At 38.0% G+C, this 19,836-nt stretch overlaps 1 protein-coding gene across 3 annotated transcripts in view; it reads right to left on the bottom strand.

Annotated features, from left to right (window-relative positions):
- Positions 1-1,030: 1,030 nt before the first annotated feature.
- The window catches only part of efr3a (EFR3 homolog A (S. cerevisiae)), a 139,235-nt gene continuing 120,429 nt past the window's right edge, over positions 1,031-19,836 (bottom strand). For 2 of the 3 annotated variants that reach the window (XM_043688260.1, XM_043688261.1), the window contains 5 exons: positions 15,480-15,568; positions 12,909-12,957; positions 9,123-9,226; positions 8,508-8,557; positions 1,031-3,891 (listed from right to left, as the gene is read on the bottom strand). In XM_043688260.1, the coding sequence (XP_043544195.1) occupies positions 3,783-3,891; positions 8,508-8,557; positions 9,123-9,226; positions 12,909-12,957; positions 15,480-15,568 (401 nt within the window). In that variant the 3' untranslated portion in view covers positions 1,031-3,782. The remainder of the gene's footprint in view (positions 3,892-8,507; positions 8,558-9,122; positions 9,227-12,908; positions 12,958-15,479; positions 15,569-19,836) is intronic. The other variant, XM_043688262.1, reaches the window with a different exon arrangement.

Genomic DNA, 19,836 nt, shown 5'->3' with positions numbered 1-19,836 from the left:
TGCTCCTTAATCTGCATTATTCTATTGGAAAAATATTTAGCATTTTTGCATTTGTTTTTCCTTGGGTCAGGCAGTCCGAATGAATCATGCACCCTCTCAGTTGTCTTAGTTCAGTAAGGACATTGAGAGGTTTTAAAATAAAAATGCTGGCTTTTTTTGTCCTCTGAATTCACAAACTCCCCAATCCATCAGCTTTTTCAAGTTTACTCCTATTCAAAATATAACTACTTTCACCAAAACATATGACACACTGAGATATCACATTTCATCTCATCAATATTTCTACATGTATTGAATTGGACTTTTAAAGGATTAATTGATACTACTAGCTTTACTATCTATTTGAACATGTTCATTACCGCCTTTCGATCAACATTCAGATCACTGAGTGAAAAGAAGAGATCCTACAACTAAACTAAACTTCAACTATTCAATTTCAATAACTTGCAGAGTCTACACTTCACTCCAAATGGGTTTCTTATTTCTAACCATATTTTTTTGAAAACCTGGTTCTCTGTTAACCCCCCCCCCCCCCCCCAATGCCTCTAACCAGGACATAATGTTCCAATAAAGCACAATGCAAATTCAAGCAATACCACTTCACCTGTTTTCGGACTTTCTTTACCTTCACCCACTCTCCCCAACATTTCCCAAACCCTTTTCAGTTCTGAAGAAAAGTCTTACTGGACTTAAAACGTTAACTCTGTTTCTCTCTCTTGGTAGATGCTGCCAGACCTGTCAAGTTTCTCCAGCATTGCAATTTGCATGTTCAGAGGATTAGACATACTCTCCAATTTGTTTGGATGTTTAGGCAGGAGACCGGCTGAGGTTAGCCTGAAGAGGAGAATGGAGGAAGAAAATGGAAGTGCAATGTGCTTATCAACTGATATGGAAACGTGCTACTGTATAATTTCTAAAGTTTACTCTAATTCGAGAATATATAAAGGAAGGTTTAGCATCAGGCATTTTGTAGTTCACTTGCATATCTGCATCATAAATACATGAATAAAAATACGCTGAACATTAAAGGTGCATTATCTCCATAAATATCTACATTTTTATTGGTTTGAGATAAATAAACAAAAGCATTTAACAGTGAAGATATTTATTTTGCCCTTACACATGTGCACCATACATTTCACATTTTAAAAAAAATCTGAAGGCTGATAAAGACAGAACTGTACACAGTAGCCAAATTACTGCAGACAAAAAAAAAAGATGTTTCACATGGAGTTCATTCTGAAAATACCATACTCCACATTTCTAAGATTTACATAACTGCCAACAAACATCATCTACGCACATCTGGTCATAGCTGAAGCTATGCTTGGAAGCAAACTAGCTTTGACATGTCGCAGCATAATAAACACATCACAACATAGAATTTATGGGAAATGTTGTGCTAATGTAACACAGCAATCACTAACTTATACATGTACAAAAAAAGCCTGGTCTTAAGGACAGCAAATGGTTATTTAAAAAGTGCTCAATAAAGTCAAAACATTCAATGAATTAAATCGTATGACTTTTACCAATCCAAACAAACTGCTAATCGCATCAACATTCCGGTCCATAGAAGACTAACTTTCAGTATAACATTTGGAATTTGCTAATATTTGGTTTAAAAGTTACATGTCACAAATGAAGATTTGTCCAATGCAATTTTCTCATAATACAGCACTGTTAACATTAATTGAAGTTAGGTTAAAACTGGATAGTGCCTTGCACATTATTTTAAAATGCATATGAAGTTTTGAACTGTTTGAACATACAAAACTACTCGAAGTTGAACAAAATCAAATTAAAGTGCAGAGATTGTCTAATCTGATGATAATGACAAAAAATAAACCAGATCAGAAATATTTAAAAACAAATACAAATAATACTATTCAACAATAATTGCTTGAAAATGTTGATGAGAACATTTTATAGAGGATCCAAAAAGGATGGTAACCGGTTTGTCTGCTATTGCTAGTATTTAACGACATTTAAATTCCTTGTCATTAATTTAATAGAAAGGCAGATTTATTACATAGATTTTCATCCACAAGTTAACTTCCACACCTTAATGCTTAATTACAACCTTGTTCAGATTGAACCGGTGTGTAGAATTTCCAGAGGTGCTGAGTATTTCTACTTAGCCAATTTGAAACAGTGAATTTAGAAATCTCATTTCAAAAAGAAAATATCAAAAAGATAAGCAGCCAAGAGGCATGCTTAAAATCAAAGATGCCTGTGCATTTTTAAATATGACAGGATTTCCTGCCTATATCATACAATCTTGCAATTATTAAAGCATACACAAACTGTTTTAAACACTTGATTGTTTTACAAATTTTTGATCATTTTCATCTGCAGTTGAGATAACAATTATGTTTTCAGCTGGTATTATTTTGAGAAGTCACATGAAATCCTTACTTGTGCATGATTTCAGAGCAGGTGAAATCTAAAATGTGTAGAACTGATTTTTTTTTAAAAAAGTCCTTTGGTTCAATGTTACAGTGCAAAATACTTAGCAATTATTAGAAATCTAGTTACCATTTTTATGGATGTCCAATTTTCATCTGAATTTCTTAATGACAAGACTGAATAGTTAAACAAAACAATACGGTGCGCACAGCACATTGTTAGGACAAGAGATCTGATCCACAGCTTAGGTAGGGAACTCAGTGATCTATCACAGCAGCTGATATTTGTGTATTTTCTAGCTGCTTTGTGGATTTGTGATGGACTGGAAGCAGAACCTCAGTCATTACTCTTGATGAGGAAAGTTGCATGGAATTGAAAACTCCTAATATTTAATGGGGTGGAAGGAGAAAATTGCCAGCAAGATGTCATTGCCTAAATGAGCATATAAAAGCTATTTTCACAGCAAATTCAAAATTATAAGAACGACAACATTTACATTCCAACTTATTGAAAGTGAAGTATTGGTATAAATTTCTGTCATGAAACAGACACAGTCAGCGGAGTTGAATTGCCATTTGGTTTTCCTATGGAAAGTGGAAATGGGCCTACTGATTCTTCAGGCCAATTGAGTTATGCTAAAGTCATGACATTTTGCTGCTTAATAATCCAAAACAATTCTTCAAATATTACCGTAGGCATATTTTATACTGTCAGTATGAACAGACCTCATGGTGTAGCATCTGAAAATCAGCAATTGAGGTAAATTTCCTAGGCAGTAAAACAAAAGTTTATAAACCTATTTAACTTTCATGTGCAGGATTAAATTGAGAAACAAGTTTTTTTTAAATGAGGCAAGATTGGAATGCTGAAGAAAAATTACAAAATTCACTAAAAATAATTCTAGTTAACAGGAATGTGATAGATAAAAATTTAAGCTCGTTCATTTGCATTGATAAGGTCCAATCTTTTGTGATATTCCTATTTCTTGAATGAAAAACAAATGCCATGCATAGATTTGTTCTTAATTGCTCTTGCAATATTAACAATCACTACTCGTCTGTTGGACCTCTTGCAAGGCATGAACTTTATATAATTTATCCCTTCAAAAAAATAGTAAACTTTCAAATGAATTCTTGCACTACATGATACTGACACCCTAACATATTCTATACACCAAGGACTATATATCACAGTGAACTTCAGTTCAACTAGCCCTAACATGGTTCAACTGATTTAGAGAAATTGATCCACTTGAACACTCTTCTGAGACATAACGTAATCAGTGGAAAACTTAATGTCCTCCCGTAGGCGTTTTGATCTTCGAAATGACATATGCTTCATTATCTGTCACCTTGTGATGGCCAAAACAGTGGCTAATAAACACATAGGTCTGGAAATTTCATTTCGTAGACTGGAATGGAATGGTATTGTACATGGCCAGCTGCAACACTCATGGATCCTGAAGGGCTTGGAGGTGGCCTGCTAGAGAGAAATCTAAGTTAGGTTTTGAAATTCTTTCACAATATTCAAGACAAGCAATTTTTAGAACATGAGATGACAATTTTTAATAACCCAGCTTATATGAAGCTATTCACAAATAATTTAGATTTGATTACTTACAGTGTGGAAACAGGCCCTTCGGCCCAACAAGTCCACACTGACCCACCGAAGCGCAACCCACCCGGACCCATTCCCCTACATTTACCCCTTCACCTAACACTACAAGCAATTTAGCATGGCCAATTCACCTAACCTGCATATTTTTGGATTGTGGGAGGAAACCGGAGCGCCCGGAGGAAACCCACACAGACATGGGGAGAATGTGCAAACTCCACACAGAGTGTTGCCTGAGGTGGAAATTGAACCCGGGTATCTGTGCTGTGAGGCAGCAGTGCTCTGGGTAAAGAACAAGCAATGTTTTCAATGCTAAAGAAACTGACCAAAAATTATTCAGAACAAAACAATAAAATTATCATATCCAGGAGATACATCACTGATGACTTCATGACCATTCTGGCAGAAACTCCAGAACTACAACTGAACATGAAGGGTGGCCAACAAAAATATCAACTCTATTTCCTCTTCAGAGATATTATCAGACCTGCTGATTATGTCCAGCAAATGCTGTCTCTATTCCTGAAAATGATCAGTTTCTTCGGTTTCACCGATACCCCCACCTAACTCCAGACGTCTTTTTTGAGTTTCTTATGGTTCACCGTTTCAGTGAAGTGCAATCCTATTTTATCCAGCTTAAGTCACTATTCTGCATTTTTCCAGTTAGCAAATGTAGAAAATAAATGGGTCAGAAGAACAATAAAGTTCTATTGAATCTTATACGATGATCTGGTCTTTTAAAAAGAGAGAATTATTTTCCAGATTAAATTGTTTTACTCAGAGATCAAGGACTACACGCTTTGAACTGTCTTATATATAAAAGGAGTAACTGTAAGCATTTTATATTTTTGCATATACTTATACTCTGTCAACTATATTTTTATAAATATAAATATATTTATACTAGTTTTCTGCTCTGAATTCTTTGTAAAGTGGGGAATTCATTTAGTCTACTTTAATCATTTGGAAGAACTTATTCCTTAACACATTATACAACTGTGCCTCAAATAATTTCACATAATTTTGTCCTAGACTATCCTACAAAACAGTTTATTGCACATGTTGACCATTTGAAAGAAACACCTCTTGCTGAAAGCAATCAAAATTTGCCTTTCATTAATACATGGATGGATCAGTTGAGTACCAAGTGTCTTGTCACATATAGATCCTGTTCAATTTTTAAAACAAAATTCCGCACGACATTTCTTCAGGATAGGAACTATTTAAAATCAAAGTAATCTTCGCTTAGCAGATGTATTCAACACATCTGGAAACTAACATAAATTATGCATATTTTGTATTGTGATCATACACCAAAGAACCAAAAGAACAGAAATTGAAGAACTGCTGACTGAATTGAAAACCACCTTAACCAAGTAGTCCAAGGTTAAATAGATCACTGTCAATGACTGACAGGAATATTTAACATTGGCCATAAATGCTGCTCATTTCAAAACTAACATGCTTTCAAATATTCACCATAAGGATAGATATAACAAGTAAACGTATGGCAAAAGGTCATTTAGCTCAATATGGATGATCTTGCTAGTACACAAACTCATCCAGTTTAAAATCAACAGTATTAGATATTCCTCACAAATCTGAATCTACAACACTGGCCAACTGATTTCTTCCACTGATATTTTTTCATCTTTACCTTGACTTACATGAAAGTCAAACATTGATAGGTTGCTCACTTAAACTCATTTCTATAGATTAAGCTTCTTTAATCTTCTTTATTTTGTATTCACTAATCCTGTTTACATTTGCAATCTGACTTCCTTAAATATCAATGTATTTTCTGAAGCATAACTATTTTTACAGTTTTGACAGTCATCCAAATCTGATCGGACCAGCATATTAGATAATCTTAACTTTGAAATCTCAGCTTGTACCCTGTATTTTAACTCTCTCCTTGTTTGTTTAGTGTAGCTAGCTGTTTTGCATGGATATATGTAGTCTTCTGCACATCTAAAATAAAGTCAAAATACTGCAGCTGATTGAAATCTGAAACAAACAGAGACATGGAGAAACTCAGCAGGTCTTCCCAGAAGAGAGTCACTTTGGACTCAATATTTTCGAAGGATGCTTCCAGACTTGCTGAATTTCTTCAGGATTGCCTGTATTTTTTTCTGCACATTTCATTGTCTTCTAATCTTTGCTTAATGTCGTTTTCATGGAATCGCTTGCTCTGCCACACTTGATTTCAGCACCAGTTTTTAAGTTGGGTCAGTGATCCATTGTTCTTTGTGTTTCCTCTGCCCTACCCAATGGTGGCATCTGCACTATCCTCAATCTCTTTTTTGACAATTTCTCTGCTCCTCAAATGTTGTCTACCTTCATTGAAGGCTAGGTGGAAACTATCCAACATGTCCAGAACCTTCAGCTTCACCATTTCAGATGGCTGTTGTGACTTTTTGGTCAGTAGCTTTTTCAATTTCAGGTAGATCTGGCTTAATGCGAGGTAGTGGGCCAATCCCATTTTGGCACCTCAACTGGTCCAGACATCTTGTTCTGCTATTGATACACATATCATCAATCTTGTTTAGGCAATTATCTGAAGACTTCAATGCCATTTTTTGAATGTTCACATGAAGAAGACTTCCCCAAAACTAAACCCATTGTTAACAGCATGACAAGCAGCAGGAGGCAAGACAGATAGAACATGTTTGGAAGACCTGAAACCAGCTCAGCTTCAATTGCATATCAGAGTTTAATACTTCTGTCTGAGCAATAGGCCCACTGAGGTATCAAGAATCTGAGAACTTCAAGGCACTTGGGATCTCAAAGAAATACAGCAGAATTGCTGAAACATGTCAAGAATACATCAGTAACAGAACTCAGACTTGCCCAATGAACAGTGGAGAATGTCCCAGATGATTCGAAGTAATGATCAAGTTGTCAAAGAACGGAAGACTCAGCAACTGTGTCAACCAGAAAGTTGTCATACTGCAATCAGTACCTGCCAAAGTCTTCAGCACAGCACTCCCCAACTGACTGAAATTAGAACATCCTTTATAACATACTTCAGCATTTTCTTTGCTACTGATGCTAGGCTAACTTCAGGTCTGCAACTTCTGTTTTCTCCAACTGCACTTTTGTTTTATTAAAAACAGCAGATTAGATTTGTCATCCTCCTATTTGCTGGAATTTCCAGAGTCTACAGAATTTTGGATGATGTCAACTAATATATTCACTTTCTCACAGTCACCTCCTTCAATACTTGGCATATAGGTTATCAGAACCTGGGGATTTGTCAGCCTTCAGTCTCATTAATTCCTCTAGCATTTTTCTTTCTTAACTAATACTAATATTTTTCAATTCTTCCTTCCTAACATCATCTAACTAACCAAGCATTTCTGGTAAGTTATGTTTTCTTCATTAAGACAAAACTCCAGAGTCAGCCACATATGATGGTCTTATTAGCCTCTTTCTGTGCTGTCATAAATCTGTAATTCTATGGTACCTCTTAATGGCTGGTACGCTTTTCACTGGAGTGTAAGAGGTTGAGGGGTGACCTTATAGAGGTTTATAAAATCATGAGGGGCATAGATAAGGTGAATAGCAAAGGTCTCTTCCCTAGGGTAGGGGAGTTCAAAACTAGAGGGCATATTTTTAAAGTGGGAGGAAGAAGATTTAAAAAGGATCTGAGAAGCAACCTTTTCATACAGAGGGTGGTTCATATGTGGAATGAACTGCCAGAGGAAGTGGTGGATGCAGGTACAGGTACAACATTTAAAAGACATTTGGACAAGTACCTGAATAGCAAAGGTTTGGAGAGATATGGGCCAAATGCAGGCAAGTGGGATTAGTTTAGTTTGGGAACATGGTTGGCGTGGACTAGTTGGACCAAAAAGTCTCTTTCCATGCAGTATGACTTTGTGACTCCTGTGACTTTAAAGCCATTTCCACGTTCTCTATCACCAATTCATTTGCTTCAATCTGTAAGGGGGCTATTTTTGTCTTTGTTAATCACTTTTTAATGCACTTATAGAAATTTATGTTCTTACAAATTTACTCTTGTAATCTATTTGCCCCGTCTAATGAACCTTTTGGTCTTCCTCTGCCAATTTCTAAACTGTTCTTCGGCTTACAACTTATTAAACTAACTCCTTGTTAGATGAAATACAATCCTTAATTTCTTTTGTTAGTCATTGATGGGCCACTTTTGCTACTGTGCTCTTTTGCCGAAAGGAATTTATAACTGTTGCATTGCATGGATTCATTCTTTAAATATTAAAGAATACTGATCCAGTGTCATGTGTTCTAATGAAATTCCTAGTATATCGCAGACAATTTATCTTTCATACCATCATACCTTCCTATAGCTTTGGGATAAAAATTAAATCCTGTACAATATTGAAGTAAAATGTATTTTTATTGTTTAGCAGTAATTAAGTTTTTAAAAAAGTTTGCAGGACATCATATAGACTGTTAGGAAGTTAATAATTCAATTTGAAATTCTTGCTCAATAATTAACTTACCTTATTGTTAGTTCAAATATCTCTGTAAGTTTGTCATGGAGCAGGTTTGACTGGAAAAAGAAATAAATCTCTTTATTTTTCTCAACAAGTCTCAACACAAACAATGATTTTAGTCTGCAATAAAATTACAATATCTTTTCAATTAGTCCTGCTTTTTAAGTAAGCCAACTTTCTTGGAATTTTACACAATCATGTTGTTTAAGGAACTTCACTGCCTGTAATATGAAATAATGCTGAGTAATAAGGCAGAAGATGACTTTAGTGCACATTCTAAAGTTTCTTTCACTACTGATAACAATTTAAAAATATAATGATCCTTTGGGCTCGGATAGCAATTAAAACCTGATCGTACTATTTCAAATCTGTGTTATTAGTTCAGTGTGCACCATTACAAAAAAAAATCCCTCATAAACATACATTATTCTAGTTTAATAACTGGTATCTTAGCAAAAAGAAAATATCTTCATATCTCTCCACCACCCCCAGGGAAAAAGAAAAATGCAACAATGCTTTCTTTTGAGGAAAATGTAGCATTTTCTGACCTAATAAAAAACTACAAATTGCTTCTGTTAATGTTAAGCAAAACAGTACATTGCGAGAGACATTTGGTCTCACCTTGGATTCACACTGAGCTGCAATCTCCTCAAATGGTGCTTTCTGAAACTTTTCAATTACTTGGCGTCGCTTTTCTCTTTCTTGTTCTTCAAGATTTTGGCTATCTGTTTCAGAAAGTCATCAGAAAGAGGGGGAATGCCTTCTCATTAAAATTGCATAAATCTTACAAAATTCATAAATTACTGGGACTAACAAATGCATACAATAAATATTATAAAATTGCTACTTCTTACTCTAATTTGGTTACATTCACCAAGAAGGCAGAATGGCAGCGATCAATGTTTTATCAGCTTTAATCTATGAAATGAGACAAAGTTCCATAATCCAATCAACACAGTGATATCAAAATTGCATGAGAATTGCCGATAGGTAGGAGATTTACTAACTGCACTTAAATTTCACCAGCACAGGTTGAGATTTGAATCCACGGCACCAAAGCATTAGCCTGGGCCTGTGATTTGCTGGTCCAGTGACATCACTACATCGTCACCATCTGCCCATATTTCAGTAGTGGATGCTTGCTGGAAAGTAAATTCATCAAATACTAATCTAAAGTGCACTCCAGATCTGCCTGAAATTCAAAGACTGCACATATACATGTGGAGTACGCATCTGCACGTTCTGTGTTAGTCTAAGTTACTGAATATGTCTTGGTTCAGAGAAACTAACAATTGAAATGAATGCATACCTCACCTTTAATTATATATTATTTGTCCTTGTGGTCTGAATTATGCATGGGAGACATGCTACTTTAGGCAAAAATAGTTTCAATTGTGGAACTATGGCAAAGTTCCTGCATGATTCCATGCATCAGCACTATATTGGCAGCTATTCGAATAAACATTGATAAAAATTGACAGGTACTTTTCCAGCATTGTCAAGCAGATTTCCATATCACTTACATAATGCTTTGAAATTTAAATACATAACACGTGCAAAGCACTTGAAGGTTCTCCTAAACCCTAATTCTCTATGTTCCTGTTATGATACTCCTTAAGACCACCATTTTGTTTCAGCTTTTAGCCATCTGTGTCAATGTCACCAGATGTGGCTTAATGTAAAATATTACATGATAGCATGGATGTTAGGCTGCTAGAGAGGTTTTATTATGCTGACGATGTATTATGGGATGTGGGCTTTGCTGGCAATGCTCATTTAATGCCCACATCTAATTTGCCCTTGCTATGTAAATACATGCTGTGGCTCTTGTTTGTCTTCGGAAACAGAATTACTGAGATGAGAAATTTGTGTTCTCAAATTTCTAGTTTAGGAGAAAAGCATATGTAGTTCCATTTCCAGTGGGAAGTATAATAGACTCAGTTTAGATTTTGGACAATTCATGAAGTGAACGCCTCACAAAGGTGGCTTTTCCAGATGGAATGAAAGGCAGGCAGCTCAATTACTTCAAGAGGTGGGAAACTCAAAACAGTAAGGATAACAGTGGAATAGTAAGAAAACCTTTGCCTGAATACTCCATTTATTGTTAAGGAAAAAATATATAAAATGACGTTACAGGTTCATTCAGAAGTTTGGAATGATGTTTTAAACTTAAATGGAATAATTCAGCCCTTCTTACTCCTGATGTCTAAAAAGGCAAGATTCCAGGAATTCTAGACTATTGGGAAATAATGAAAGAGCAGAAAAATTATTGTCTTCGATGCAGATCAATGCAAACTACTTTGGGTCCTCATCTAAGGAAAGGTATACTGGCATTGGAGGCAGTCCACAGAAGGTTCACCAGGCTGATGCCAGGCATATGGGCCTTACTGAGGAGAGGTCGAATAGGTTGGATCTGTACTCATTTGAATATAGCTTAGTGTGAGGCAATCTTACCGAAACATTCAATATTCTGAGGGGACTTGACAAGGTAGATGCAGAAAGGTTGTTTTCCTTGTGGGAGAGTCTAGAACTACAGTGCATAATCACAGAGTAAGGGATCACAGATTTAAGACAGATGAGGAAGAATTTCCTCTCTCAGATGGTAATGAATTTCTGGAATTCTTTACCACAGTGGGTTAAGTATAGTCAAGAGTGCCTTGCTGGAAAAGCACAGCAGGTCAGGCAACATCTGAGGAGCAGGATGAAAGGATTATACTCGAAACATCGATTCTCCTGCTCCTGGGTTGCTGCCTGACCTGCTGTGATTTTTCTACCAAGACATACTGGACTCTGATATCCAGTCCTCACTTTCGCTTGTTTTAGGTATATTCAAGGTGGAGATATAGTTTTAATCAAGGAAGAATTAAGGGTGATGGGGAACAGGCAGGAAAGTGGAGGTGAAGATTATCAGGTCAGCTAAGATCTCAATGACTGGCAGAGCAGATCCGATGGACTGAATGGCCTACTTCTACTCCTGTGTCTTATGGTCAAAAGCGATTCATAAAAACAGGAATTATTGGGTCGAATCTTCTTGGCCTGCTGGAGGCAAGATGCCTCAGTTAAGCATGATTTGGAGATGCTTTACAGCAGTGCTACCACCTGATGAAGGAGCAATGCTCCGAAAGCTACTGTGCTCACAAATTAAACCTGTTAGACTACAACCTGGTGTTGTGTGATTTTTAACTCAGTTAAGCATATTATCATTGGAAATGATACCCGATGCCCTTCCTGCCTTTCTGAAGTTGCAGGCAGAAAAGCCAGAGACAACCTTGCCATCACTTTCACTTAAGACCACACGGCTTAAGCAGTCAGTCAATTAACAATCGCTTACTTGCCATTTCCTGCTTGAACTGCAATTTTCTCAGTCACAGGCAGAAGAACTAACAGGCAGCTCACCTGACAAGTAAATCTGTATGGGGTTAGTCACCTGAGCATGTTGTGCTGGTGGAGGGGTTGGTGGTTTGCTTTCTACTCTGATGAATATGCTTTCCTGCTGACCTCCCTACTGCAAAGCTGTCATCCCAAACCCACAACATCTACACTGCTCTCTGGGCTGCTCCTTAATAATGACACTCAAAACTGTGCTATACTGGCAACAACCACAGCCCTCTCATTAGCGCTGATTGGCTGAAAACGTCAGGTGGATGCCGCATCATATCCCAGCATCCTCAGCACGAAGGTAGCCGGTATCCAACTAAATACCTGATTAGCTAGATCTAAAAGGGTCTTTCTTCCAGGAGTGAGTGTGGGACATCCACCAAATTCAAATATTCAATTTTAATCATTACTAATTAATTTGCTACTGCAGTCGAGGTCAAACATTGTATGATTTCAAGGAGTTGGACATAGTACTTGGGCTAAAGGGATTAAAGGATATGGTGGAAAAGCAGGAACAGGCTACTGAGTTGGATGATCAACCATGATCATAATGAATGGTGATGCAGGCCCGAAGGCCAAACGGTCTACTCCTGCACTTATTTTCTATCTCCCTAACAAAGAACAAAGAAAATTACAACATAGAAACAGGCCCTTCAGTCCTCCAAGCCTGTGATGATCCAGATCCTCCATCTAAACCTGTTGTCTAAAAGAAACGTGCAAGACTGTTCTACTGTTCATGTGTTTTGATAATTATGAGCAAATTAAATATTGCACGGCAGTTGTTAGATAATATATAGTGGAAATCAACATGAATATGCTTCAAACATTTAGAGATATTGGGCCCAATTTTAAATACCCAAATGAATGGATTTTCATCAAATTTATATAAGATCCATTTTCTCTATTAGAATCAGGAATGAAACTCAATTGTATAGTGCACAGACTTAGAATTATTTACCATACTTATTTGCCCGCCATCATATGCATTCCTGCCACTTTAAAGCGTACAGTTTAACTTATTACCCATACCTATGGCTTTCTTCAGTGTTTCAAAGGTGATTTCTTCAACTATCTTGGTCTGTGAAAGTTTAAAAAAAGACAATTTTTACACTTTACATTTAGAATTAAAGATTCATTTTATTGACTTAAGTATCCAAAACTGCTTGTTGCGATCTTGGTAACTACTTGTATACCCCATATCCTTAAACGATGACCCATGACTTTGGACTCCTCTGTCATCAAGAACATTGCTCTGTTACCCTATTTAGCCCTCGAATCGTAGGATCCTTACATAGGTGACCATTTGGCCCAGAGTATGGACCACATTTCTGAAAAGCATCCCACCCAGACTCACCCGATCCCTGTAACCCCACATTTACCATGGTTAATCTACCTAACCTGCACATCTTTGGATGGTGGGAGGAAACCAGAACACCCAGAAGAAATCCACACAGACATGGGGAGAATGTGCAAACTCCACAAACACAGTTGCCTGAGGTTAGAATCAAACCCGGGTTCATGGCACTGTGAGGCAGCAGTGCTATATACTGCAGTCTTGTTAGAATTTTATATGTTTCTATGAGAACTCTCATCCTTATTCTAACCTCCAGTGAATATAGTCCTAACCAATTCAGTCATTATCATTCCTGCCATCCCAGGATTTAATCTGGTAAACCTTCATGGATCCCTCCATAGCCAGAGCCTCCTTCCTCAGGTATGGAGGACAAAACTGCAGAAAATACTCGAAGTGTAGTCTCACAAGGTACTGTACAATTGCAGCAAAACATCTCTGCTCCTGTGCTTGAAACCTCTCATCATGAAGGCTAACATACCACTTGCCTTCTTTACTGCCTATTGCATGTTTACTTTCAGCAACTGATGTACAAGGGGCACCCAGGTCTTGTAGCACCTACGCTTTTCCCAATCTATTACCATTCAGGTAATAATCTGCCTTCCAGTTTTTGCTACCAAAAAAGGGATAACCTCACATTTACTCATTATATTTCTTCTGCTATGCATTTGTCCACATCACACTGAAGCATCTCTGTATCCTTCTCAGAGCTAACTCTCTCATCCAGTTTTGCGTTGCCTGCAAACCTCAAGATATTATGTTTTGCTCCCTCCTCTAAATCATTAATTGATATTGTGAATAGCTGGGGTCCAAGCAACAGTCCCAGCAGGAATCCAGAGTCGCTGCCCACCACTTGGAAAAAGACTGGTTATTCCTACTTTTTGTTTCCTGTCTGCGACTAGTTCTCTATCCATGAATGTAAAGACCAAGCCAATCCAATGCACTTTAATTTCACTTGCTAATCTCTTATGTAAGGTCTTCTGAAAGTCCAAGTAAACCATAGCCACAGGCTCTTCCTTATCAGTTACATTGTTGAGCAATTCTAGAAGATTCGTCAAACATGATTTCCCTTTCATAAATTCATACTGACTCTATTCAATCCTGTCACTGTTTCCTAAATGCTCTACTTTAAAACCTTATGTAATGTACTCTAACAGTTTCCCACTACTAATGTCAGGCTATCTATTCGATAATTCCCTGTTTTCTCTCTGTCTCCTTCAAGTAGTGGGGTTTCATTAGCTACCCTCTAAACCATAGGAACTTTTCCAGGGTCGATAGAACTTTGAAAGATGACCACCAATGCATTCAAGAACTTTGAAAGATGACTACCAATGCATTCACTATTTCGAGCGCCACTTGGTTAAGTACTCTGGGATATAGATTATTGGGTCCCGGGGATTTATTGGCCTTTAATCCCATCAATTTCCTTAACATCATTTCCTCACAGTTCGTCCCTCTCAGTAGACTTTGTGTTCCCCAATATTTTTGGGAAATTACTTGCGCCCTCATATGTTAAGATAGAATCAAAGTATGTTTTTCATTGGTGTGCCATCTCTTTGTTTCTCATAACTTGCCCTGTTCCTGACTGCAAGGGACCTACATTTGTCTTCACTAATCCTTTTCTCTTAATGTATCTGTAAAAGCTTTCACGATAATTTTGTATGTTCCCTGAAAGTTTAATCTGCTACTCTATTTCCCCGCTCTTAAATCAATCCCCTTTCCTCCTTTGCTGAATCCTAATCTGCGCCCATTCCTCAGGTCTGCATCGGTGTTTGCCAATTGGCATGCCTTTTCCTTGGATATAAAATTATATTTTCACTTCTCGTTAGCCATGATTGGGAAAACTTGCCCATTTTATTTTTGCACTTCATCCATGCACTCTTAAAGGCTTGCCTTTGCCAATCCAGCATCATGCCTTTAAGTAACATTTCCCAATTTACCATTTATCACAAAAATAAAACAAAGAGCCATGAGTGTTGGAGATCTGAAACAAGCAAAACAAAAGGCAAAGAAGTTGCTGGAGAAACTCAGCAGTGCAGCATTTATGGTGACAGGGAAGGAGGGTCACCGGAATGTTAACTTTACTTTCTCTCCGTAGATGCTGCTCAACCTGTTGTGTTTCTCCAGCAATTTCTGATTTTGTTTGTGTCATTTATCACAGACTAGAAAAGTCAGATTGGCAAAGAGGAGTTCAAAGTATTTTGTCAGGATAGTTTCCAGCATGTTCTGTAACAACAAGGTCTTGTTACCTTATCCTGTTGCACATTGTCACCAAGAAGATCGACTTGAATTGATACAGTATCAACAATGCTTTTTCTTCTGGATATTCTGTCTTCATCTAAAAGTAACAATAAACAGAGGAAATAAAAGTGCTGTTACAAATAAAGTGAAATCAAGTAGTTGAAAACAATGACCAAAATATGAAGACATACTGGAAAGATGAACCTTGAAGATCAAAATTTACTTCTGCAAAAGAAAATTTGCTGAAATTTATGATCATTACAGTTAAAATGCAGGTAATTACAGTGTCACAAATTATAAAATGCTTTTGAGTCAGCTCCATCTTTTTTCCATGGTCATTCCCTTTAGGCTTAAAAAGTAATAAAAACCTTCAATAATTGAAGCACTATAAAAAGTCTCTACTGGATGCTTCTGTGAAGCATATCAAATACTCAAGAACATACAAAACAGTACAGCATTAATTACTTCAAGCAAAGTAGCATTCAAGGTTTGGAGGAAGGGAGAATGAGGATGTACAAAATAAAACACTGGTAAAAAGCTATGAACACCAAATCTAAAAGAAAACTGCACATAGTACCACAAACTGGGCATGTTTAGACCAGACAACATCAACACATTTCAAAACCACATAATCAAATTAAACTTTAAATATTTGCACTTTCAATTAATAAGTAAATGCCAACTAGTCTTTAGTTTTTGCCGGTCACCTTTTCTTCCAACTACCACCCCCATCTACAGTACACAAATTGCAAAAATTGGAAATAATCCCATGAAGAGCACTTTCAAATGAGTGAAATATCTCGTAATTTATATATTGAAATGATCACACAAAATAGTTAACAAAATTGAAAAAAAAGCTGGACAAGAAAGATCATCAAGACAAAGATTGTGAGCAGCTGTTTCCAAATACTGAAAACCCATTGGATAGCGGACTTAAAATTTAGCCTGCAAGTGTCAACAGCTAGACACTAATAGTGAAGGAAAACTGTTTAAAATTTGCTTGCAGTGATGTCAGGAAAGAACACCAACTACTTTGATTCATGTGTGTGTAAGGAACCATAATATGAATGAAACTTGCTGGTCAAACAGGAGACGAAAATTAATGAGGCAATTATACTTGTTTTGTGGTACACTTTATTATTCAAAGTGACATGATCAGTGAGCCTCCTGTGAAGCGCTGGTGTTATATCCTGTTTTCTATTTATGCGTCTTGGTCTCTTAAGCTGAGTGATATTTCCAGTTTTTTTTTCCAGAGATTGGTAAATGGGGTCCAAATCGGTGTGTTTACTGATGGAGCTCAGGTTTGACTGTCAGGCCTCTAGGAATACAGCATATTCAGGAAGAATAGATACCCAATAAACGCAGTCTGCCGATTCCTAAACAACAAACCCAAGCAAGCAGACACAACGCATCCAGAAACTCTAGCCTCGTTACCATATGTCAAAGACACCTCTGAAATGACTACCAGACTACTCTGACCCCTTGGCAACATAGTAGCCCACAAACCTACCAGCACATTTAAACAGTGGCTAATGAACCTAAAGGGCCCCATACAAATAACCAGCAAAATGAATGTTATTTACAAAATACCATGCAAGGACAGTAACAAACACTATGTTGGACAGACAGGCAGAAAACTCACCACCAGAATACACAAACACCAACTAGCCACCAAAAGACACGACCCACTATCACTAGTATCTTTACATACAGACGAAGGACACTACTTCGACCAGGACCACATCTGTCCTAGGACAGGCTAAACAGAGACCTGCACGAGAATTCCTAGAGGCCTGGCATTAAAACCAGGACTCCATCAATAAACACATTGATTTGGACCCCCATTTACCAACCTTTGAGAAAAAGAACTAGAAATGATATCACCCACCTTAAGAGACTAAGATACCTGTAGAGAAAGTGGGGCATAATACTAGCGCTTCATCGGAGGCTCTCTGGTGATCTAAACGTCTGAAAACAAACCTTGCAACTCAGCGAGCAAACTTACAACCTGAACCTCGACCTGAGCTACAAATCTTCTCAAAAATCACATTTTACTACTTTAGATATGATTAAGGAAGTGTACAGTAAAATGTAAATTTTTACAATTGTGAAATTATGCTTTGATATTAAATTTCACAAAGGGGATCAAAACAGATTTGGAAGAGAAAGATACCTCATTCTATGACAGTACCTCATGGTACAACCTGTCTCATAGATCTTGGGACACTGAACTCATTGAAGAACTCATAGGCTGGCAGATTTTGGAAAAATGCAGATGTACCAGGGTTGCTGTTATGGTGACTTCAACTTTCCCAATATTGACTGGAGCCTCCTTAGTGCAGATGGTTTGGATGGTGCCATTTTTGTTAGGTGTGTTCAGGAGGGTTTCCTTACTAAGTATGTCAACAGACCGACAAGGGGAGAAGCCATGTTGGAATTGGTGCTCACAATGAGCCAGTACAAGTGTCAGATCTCGCGATGGGAGAACACTTTGGTGATACTGACCAAAACAGCCTCACATTAACCATAGCCTTGGAGAGGGAAAGGAGCAGTTACCAAGGGAAGATATTTAATTAGGGAAAAGGAAATTATGATGCTATCAGACAGAAGTTGGGAAGTATAGATTGGGAGCAATTGTTCCACAGAAAGGGCACAACAGACATGTGGAGACGGTTTAAGGAGCGGTTGTTGTGAGTGATGCACAAACGTGTTCCTCTGAAACAGGCAAGAAAGGGTAAGGTTAAGGAGCCTTGGATGACGAGAACAGAGGAGCTTCTTGTCAAAAGGAAGAAGGCAGCTTGCGTAAGGTGGGGGAAGCAAAGATCTAATACAGCTTGAAAGGTTTATAGGCTTACTAGAAAGGAGCTCAGAAATGGACTGAGGAGAGACAGGAGGAGGCACGAAAAGGTTTGGCAGGAAGGAATAGGAAGAACCTAAAGGGATTTTACTCATACTTGAGGAATAAGAGAATTATCAGGGAGAAGGTAGGGCCGGTCAGGGATAACATAGGGAAGTTGTGCGTGGAATCTGCGCTTATAGGGGAAGCACTAAATGAGTTTTTTGCTTTGGTTTTCACTAAGGAATGGGACTTTGTTGTGAATGAGAACTTTGAGGAGTGGGAAACAGGCGTGAACACATCAAGATTGATAAAGTTGATGTGCTGGAAATTTTGGCAAACGTTAAGATTAATAAGTCCCCAGGGCCAGAACAGATTTACCCTAGGTTGTTCTGGGAAGGGAGAAAGAAGGTTGCTAAGCCACTGGTAAAGATCTTTGCTTCATTACTCTCCACAGGAGTCATACCGGAGAATTGGAGGGAGGCGAACGTTGTTCCTCTTTTCAAAAAGGGGAAGAGAGAAATCCCTGTCAATTACAGACCAGTCAGTCTTAAGTCTGTGGTCAGCAAGGTTTTGGAAAGAATTCTGAGGGATAGGATTTATGACTATTTGGAAAAGCATAGTTTGGTTAAAGGCAGTCAGCATGGCAAATCTTATTGAGCTCTTTGAGATAATGTGATAGGTCGACGAAGGTCGAGCAGTGGATGCGGTGTATATGGATTTCAGCAAGGTATTTGATAATGTTCCCCGTGGTAGGTTCATTCATAACGTCAGAAGGTATGGGATACAGGAAGATTTAGCTGTCTGGATTCAGAATTGGTTGGCTGACAGAAGGCAGAGAGTGGTTGTAGATGGAAAGTCTTTTTCCTGGAGGCCAGTGGTGAGTGGTGTCCCACAGGGCTCTGTTCTTGGGCCTCTGCTCTTTGTAGTTTTTATAAATCACTTGGATAAGGAGGTTGAGGGGTGGGTTAGTAAATTTGCCAATGACACAAAGGTCGGAGATGCCGTTGACAGTATCAAGGGCTAATGCAGGCTGCAGCACGAGAGGATACACAGCTGGGCTTAGAAATGGCAGATGGAAGTCAACATGGATAAATTCGAAGTGATTCGAACTTGAATGCTGATTATAGGATTAAAGACAGGATTCTTGGCAATGTGGAGGAACAGAGGGATCTTGGTGGTCAAGTACACAGATCCCTCAAAGTTGCCACCCAGGTAGATAGGGTTGTTCAGAAAGCATATGGTGTTTTGGCGTTCATTAACAGAGGGATTGAGTTTAAGAGCCGTGAGGTTTTGCTGCAACTCTACAAGTCCCTGGTGAGACCACACTTGGAATATTGTGTCCAGTTCTGGTCACCCTATTATAGGAAAGAATCGGAGGCTTTGGGGAGGATGCAAAGAAGATTTACCAGGATGCTGCCTGGACTGGAGGGTTTGTCTTACGAAGAGAGGTTGACTAAGCTCTCGCTTGAGAGGAGGAGGAAGAGAGATGACCTGATCGAGCTATACAAAGTAATGAGAGGCATGGA

The sequence above is a fragment of the Chiloscyllium plagiosum genome, chromosome 4 (genome assembly GCF_004010195.1).
Source record: "Chiloscyllium plagiosum isolate BGI_BamShark_2017 chromosome 4, ASM401019v2, whole genome shotgun sequence".
Lineage (NCBI taxonomy): Eukaryota > Metazoa > Chordata > Chondrichthyes > Orectolobiformes > Hemiscylliidae > Chiloscyllium > Chiloscyllium plagiosum.
The sequence above is the reverse complement of the archived record's forward strand: the minus strand, read 5'-3'. Positions and strand labels throughout refer to the sequence as shown.